This window comes from Arachis duranensis, chromosome 2 (genome assembly GCF_000817695.3).
Source record: "Arachis duranensis cultivar V14167 chromosome 2, aradu.V14167.gnm2.J7QH, whole genome shotgun sequence".
Classification (NCBI taxonomy): domain Eukaryota; kingdom Viridiplantae; phylum Streptophyta; class Magnoliopsida; order Fabales; family Fabaceae; genus Arachis; species Arachis duranensis.
In genome coordinates, this window is record NC_029773.3 from 85,576,576 (window position 1) to 85,584,011 (window position 7,436).

At 25.9% G+C, this 7,436-nt stretch overlaps 1 protein-coding gene across 1 annotated transcript; it reads right to left on the reverse strand.

Moving 5' to 3' along the window:
- Window positions 1–3,924: 3,924 nt before the first annotated feature.
- On the reverse strand, window positions 3,925–6,952 carry LOC107475476 (6,7,8-trihydroxycoumarin synthase-like). The gene is made up of 2 exons (XM_016095118.3): window positions 6,020–6,952; window positions 3,925–4,667 (listed from the first exon to the last, which is right to left on the reverse strand). The coding sequence occupies exons 1-2, from the start codon at window positions 6,926–6,928 to the stop codon at window positions 4,029–4,031; spliced, it is 1,548 nt and encodes a 515-aa protein (XP_015950604.1). The 5' UTR covers window positions 6,929–6,952; the 3' UTR covers window positions 3,925–4,028.
- Window positions 6,953–7,436: the final 484 nt, after the last annotated feature.

Genomic DNA, 7,436 nt, shown 5'->3' on the forward strand with positions numbered 1-7,436 from the left:
TTTTTTTATTTACTTAAATTTTTACATATATTTTTTAATTTTTGTTTTATACTAAAAATTTTTTCTATTAAAATTTAACAAGAATAAAATTCTAAATGTTTCGGCCATAAAGATGAAGGTTTTGAATATGGATCAAGAATAATCTTCTTGATTCTCTGATAATATAAGATTTATGATGAACAATAGAAGTTGTAACAGAAGATAGCTTAGAGATATGCAAACACAACTTGATTAGTTCATAGCATATACATTCAAGGCCAATTTTCTGGTATCAGTAATTTGGTGCTGAATTTTCGCCCATTTTATTTATTATAATAATTTTTTAAACATAATAGCAAATACCTAGAACAATGAATGCACATACACACGCTTCATGTGGAACCATGTATGTTGTTGACTTAAAATTCATGTATGTTTTGTTTCTAAGAAACGCCAACAATATAAATAATAGAAGATCGTTATCCACATAATTTGATAAATTTAAGATGATAATATTGTAGTAAGAGAGACAGAAAAAAAGACAAGGTCAATGTTAGAAAACAATTGCAAATTCTCAGAGATTAAAACATACGTTGGCATGACATGCAAATGTTAACATCGTTATTATTGATCCCAAGGTACAAAATTTTATTTGATTGACACTACACATACACATTTAGGAATTACATTACCTTATTATTACTTATGAATATATAACAAACTCCATAGTGTAAATTAAATGTAGCCAGAATTTGTGTATCACGGATCCATGTATAATTAAATGTTATCATTCTTTTTATCAATTATTTAAGCCATAATTTTAAATCATGACCATAATTTGTTCTATAATCACTCTATAATTATGGTTTAAAAGTATGAATAATGGTCAATGGATCAATGCTTTTTTTCTCCAGCCAACTATTTTTATTATGATAAATAAATTAGACAAATGATATTAAAATTTAGAGTTTAATACATTTTAGTCTTTGTAATATTATTTTGATTTCTTTTTCTTTGCCTTGATTCATATTTTTATTGTAGTCTATAAAAAATGAGAAAATATTTTATTTTAGTTCATATTATTAGCTTGTTTATATTAAATACTAACGTGTCAAGTAGAATTCCAACTGAAGCATAGATTCTCATGACAGCCACATATCACTTCAGGAAATGAAATAAAAATTTGCAAATTTTACCGAAATTTAATAACCCCGCAAAATTAACAGTAACACTAAAAATTTAATAACTAAAATAATATACATAACCTTCATAATTTTATGTATATAATATTTATAGATATATATTTATTATATCTAAAAGAGAAAAAGACAAATAAATTTTTAATTTTTTAACTTGAATACAAATAAATTTTTAATTAATTAAAAATACAAAAATATTTCTCACATTTTAAAATGTCAGTCACTCAAATTCCTCCATTCAAAATATATGAGAATAAATAAAATTTTTAAAAAGATTTAAATGTTTTATATTTTAAAATGTGATAAATATTTTTATATTTTTAATTAACTAATGAGTTATTTGTTTTTAAATTAAAAATTAAAAAATTTATTTATTATTTTCTCATAAAAGTTATGTAATTATTTTAATAATAATTAATAAATACTAAATAAAAACATTGACCTTTGGATTGATTTTCTTTTGTCTCTTTTCAAAATTAACTTACGATGATTACTATTATTAGTAATTGAATCACTCAAATATTTGATCCACTCATCATATATATATATATTGTCTAAATCTTGGTTTAATGTTAAGATTGAAGTGAAACATTAGCTTCTTACTGTTACGTATTTTGTCTTGACATTCTCCAGTGACTCAAATTAAAAAGTTGAAACATCAACATCATGCAAATCTTCTTTCTATGATTCACTGATTTGTGAAGAGATGATGAACATGATACTGCACCAGAAAATAAACCCTAATAAATATATAGAATCTGTAAGGATACATATGCATATACATTATTATTCTGAATGGCACCTTCTAATCTTGTTTTTGTGTCTCTCATGACACTACATGGTGCAGTGCAACCAAATATGTGTAAGTGTTTATTGCTCTGGAAAAGACACCCTCAAGACCCAACATTCAAACGCAGGTTAAGCGTAACAATGGAAGTTTGACCACCAAATTCAAAAACTATGCATTCTTATTCTTATTATTAATTATTATATAATAAAACAAAAAAGAATAATAGATTAAAAAATCGTACCATACTGTCTCCTTCGGCAGCTGCAAATGCGCTGGTTAGCTGTTCTGCCTCTAGTACTTTGGATTGTTTAAATATTATGTGGGGAATTAATTTTTTTAATTGTTTTTTTCAGTGTAATTTTTTATTATATATTTTTTAAGTGTGAAAAAAAAAATGTGGGAGAAGATGTTAAATGGTAAAAGATTATATTTGACAAAATAATTGAAAAAAAATGAAAAAGTTTATTTTTGAATTATGTATATATAACGGAGTTTATGACTAGTCTTTTATTCTCAAAATTAATTGTTGGTTTTGATCGACGAATATTAAAAAATTAAGATTTATTTATCTAATGAAAGGAGTTTTGTTGCCCGAGATACTTTAATTTGTTTTTATTTTTAATTATTATTATTTGATTATGATTGAGGATTTCTTTTTTTAAAAAAATTGATAAGCAATTTTTTTCTTTCCTGGAATAATATTCTGAATTCTTTTTTTGGGGGTCCTGAAACTCTTTTGTGGAATATTTGGGAATTTGGGCCTGGTCTTGGTGGGCTCAAAATTTTCATCCAAAAATATCAATTCAGTACCGTAGTGACCTTGAAACTATCGGGTTGACCCAATATTTATTGTGAAAATCAGAAAAAGATTTGGGTTTACCTAAAATGTTAGTTACTGGGTTAACTATTTTGGACTTAATTTGTGAAAGCATATAAACTTGTAAATAGGACATTGGAAACATTCTGTGATCCAAGTTTGTGATTGACACCATTACGTTGGGATATTGTCAGAGATGACTAAATTCCCAAAGGTATTTTTTCCGTATCGGAGTCGTGTACTAAAATAGCTTTTAAGATTTTAATTATATTAATTATATTTTTTAGATTAACAAAAATATATTATGTTAGTCTTTTATCTATTTTTTGTTAACTATATATTGACATAGTTTGATGATGTGCATCATTAATGTCACGTGTCACATTATTGTTTAATCACGTGTAATAGTGTGATGATGAGTTGATTAATAAGACCCCATATACTGATATGAATGGCTGGATCACACGTCACAATAATATTTGACCATGTGTCATTTATATCACATATTATAATATTATTTGTCCATGTATCATTCGTTATGTCATTATTGTAGATATCCTAAATTAGTCTTTAATTTTGCTCTAAATAATTCATTTTAGTCTTTAAAATTGAATATCATACACCAAATTAGTCTTTTCACTAATTTTTTTAAATTTTTTTATAAATTCAAATTTTTCAATATTTTTAAAGGAGCTATTTTTTATAAATTGAATATCATTAAGTTGCGTCAGTATGTCGTTAACGTAAACTGAGTTAAAAATTAATATAATACATTTTTATCAATCTTAAAAACATAATTAGTATAATTAAAATTTTAAAAATTATTTTAATATACGATATCAATCTCAAAAATCACTTTAGAAATTTAGTTTGAAAGATACTTTCTGAGAGTTGAGACCGAAAATCCGTCTCTTGCTTTCTATTTGATTTTTGTATTTTTGTTTCAAAAATAAAATTCAAATGCAACTTATTAAATATCCTGAAAGATACATTTTTAGTATATTAGTAAAGCAAGTGATTATCAGTAGCTCTTATAGTCTTATTGCAAAGGTTCCGTTCAATGTTATGATTTTTAAATGAGAAAAAAGAGAGAAAAAAAGAGTCACAAAGTTAGCTGAATGTAAAAATAGAAGGCTAAATTACTTAAATTATTTCAATATTATAGTAGGCTGAAATTTAACTAAAGACGTTCCTACCAAATTACATTTATTTTATGACCCAATTATATATAGCTACCATTCATTCATTCATTAATTACTCCCATATGATAATAATTCTTGGCCCTAAGATAAAGAGGATTCTTTTTGCTATGAACAATCCCTGGTTTGACTTCATTATTATCCAAGTCTTCCATCCCAATTGGAATCTCCCAATCAAACCAAAAAAGAAGATTAGCAACAATAATCTCCACCGTTGCAACTCCCATATTCAATCCAGGGCAAATTCTCCTTCCAGAACCAAATGGAATCAGCTCAAAATCTTGACCCTTAAAATCAATTGAACTTTTCAAGAATCTCTCAGGATAAAACTCTTCTGGGTCTTTCCAAATTTCAGGATCCCTTTGAATTGCCCATGCATTAACATACACTAATGTCTTGGCTTCAATTTCATATTCTCCTATTTTGCATGCTTCATTTGTTTCTCTTGTTAATAATAGTGGTAATGGTGGCACTAATCTAAGTGTCTCTTTTATCACTGCCTTAAGATAAGGTAGAACATTATTATTATTTCTTATTTCATCTTCATCAACAAAGCCTTTGCTTCCAAAGAAGTTTCTAACTTCTTCTTGAACTTTCATCATTGCTTTAGAGTTCTTCATTAGATTGGCCATGGCCCAAGTTGATGTGGCAGCACTTGAATATGTCCCTCCAATAAGTATGTCCTTCAAAAAAAAAAAATAATTGGTCGATAATAAATAATTAAATATAAAAAAATGATATTTTCTTGTCGTTTACTTCATTATTGATAATATACATAAATTATGATATATTCAATTATTGAACCTAAGTGATATAAATGTGGCGACATACATTAGCCAACCTATAGCTTCTAATTGTGGCCCATTCTTAATTAAATCATGAGATAAACCTATAGTAATGTGAAATTGATATTTAAAAATCAATTAGATAATTTAATAAATTTAATTAAATTATTATTTAATAATTTTTAAAATTAGAGAAAGTTTAGGAGGCTAATATTTTTATTATTAAAATTTTGTCAGTACTTAACTGTCAAAAGAAAAATGAATAATCCTACATCATTAGATGTAATTTAATATCATTAATAAAAACATTTATGATGGTTAATTAATGGCTACAAATTATAAAATATGCTAGCCCTCTAACATTCTTCTCTTAGTTATAAACTTCACATGAAAATAATTACATGTGAGTGTTCACCGACGTACTTTGAAAAAATATTTTAGATATTTACTTTTTGTTTCATACACTAAATTAATAAACATATCTTATTAGATGGAATCTAAATTTCACAATATTAATAGATGAATTTTACATGTGTACTTAATAATAAAAAAAATGATAAAAATATTGTTTGTCTTTAATATTTTTATAAATTTTAATTAAATCAAATTAAATATTAAAAATAATTTTAAAAAATTTGAAAAAGAGAAAGAGAATTTTATCCTAAATTAGTATACTAGATAAATTAAATACAATACTCAAATTGAAACAATCTAAGATATGATTATAAGTGATTAGTAGTTTTATTGCTTTATAAATAATCTCACGGAAAATTTGATACCAAATAATATTTTCATAGATTTTCAAATCAAATTTCAGATTGTTTGGGTGAGTTTATAAGAAAAAATTTTTTTGAATTATCTTTTTTTTAAAAGATTTTATGAAAAAGTTAAAGTAATTTTATGTTTCGATATGTATGTCATTCAAAAAGATCTTTTTATCTCTCAATTATGTTTGGGTATAACAACATAAAAGTATTTTTTTGTTTATTTATTACATGAAAAACATATTTTCTTTAAGAAAAAAAAATCTTTTAAAAAAAGATGTAAATTATAGCTTCTAAAAAAAGATTTTTTTTATTTTTCTAGTAATTTTACTTTTACTATTAAAAATTTACCAAACATGCTAAAAAATAAAAAAATCTTTTTTTATTTAAAAATAGTTTTTTTTATCAAAATAATGACGCCCAAATAAACACCGAAAAGATAGAGTACGTAAATAAAAAAAAAAAGTGTAAAATAACATTACATACCACTAGCACAGCTTTGATGTGATCATAAGTGAGATCAGATGGAAATGACTGCTCCTTATCATTCTTCAGCTTCAATAAGACATCAATGACATTATCTTCTTCTTCTTCATCATCAGATTTTTGTCTCTTTGGATCAAGGTGTTGGTTGACAATTTCTTGCAAGAATTCATCAAATTTCTGATAACTTCTTTCAAGAAGAGAATGCATACCTCTAAGTTTATCAATCCACCCCATGAATGGAACATAATCAGAAACAAAGAATGCTCCTAACAAAGCTTGAGATTCATTAAGCAAACCAAGTAACCTCTTAGCAACAATAATTCCTTTATCATCTTTATAGCTTCTTCCAAAAGCAATTCTAGAAATTATAGTGTTGGTAAGTGACAAAATTGCATCATTCAAATTTGTCACACTTTTAGAAGAAGCTTGAATTGATATCTCCTTGATCATTTGATTCACTTCAAATTGGCGTATAGAGGAGAATTTGGAGACACTACTTGAATTAAGGAAATGGGTAATACAAATTTTCTTGATTGCTTTCCAAGAATCATTGTATGCTGAAAATGCAATTTCAATCCTATTGTAGGAAATTTTCTTTTGGGCAAGAAAAGAAGGCCTTCCACAAAATTCAATGTCATGAGTTTTCAACACTTCTTGGGCCATTTTGGAATTGGATACAACAAGACATGGCCTTAAACCTAGTTTGATTGAGAACGAAGGACCATATAATTTTGAGAGCTTCCATAGTTGAATATGAAGGGTAGGAAAATGCAATTGGTGAAGGTTTCCAATTATTGGAAGGGCTTTAGGACCTGGTGGAAAGGCTTTGTTCTTTTGTTTTTGAAAGAAGAAGAAAAACAATAAGAAAGGAAGAGTTAGGAATAGAATTAAGAGAAGTGGGGACACCATTTTGGCTCGTGACTAATAATGATTATGAAAAGTTATTATTGATGCTTTAATTTCTTGCTTGAGTGTTTAGAAATTTATAGACAGCATTAGGACCACATGTGTGACCTCAAACATCTTAGAGGAAGCGACAATCCAAATCATAGAAGACGCTCTACAATGTGATTGAAAAGACAAGTACAATTATTATTTCATATTTTGTTTTTTTTGGCAAGTTTCTCGACCAGAAAGGGAGAGGTGGCATCACTGTAGATACCAAACTATATAAAACAACCTCAACTAAAGTATATGAAGGATCAAATATAATACAACACTTAAAATAAAACACCAACTATCATATTCATACTCATAAAAATTATTGTGAGATAGATGAATGTGTACTTTAAATATTCGTAATATAAAAAATTTAAATATTATTTAAAAATTATTAATTTATAAAATAACATTGAAATTTCAAATTTTAAATGAAAAAAATTTGAAAACCAAACTTAGAAAACCAAAAATAGCCAAA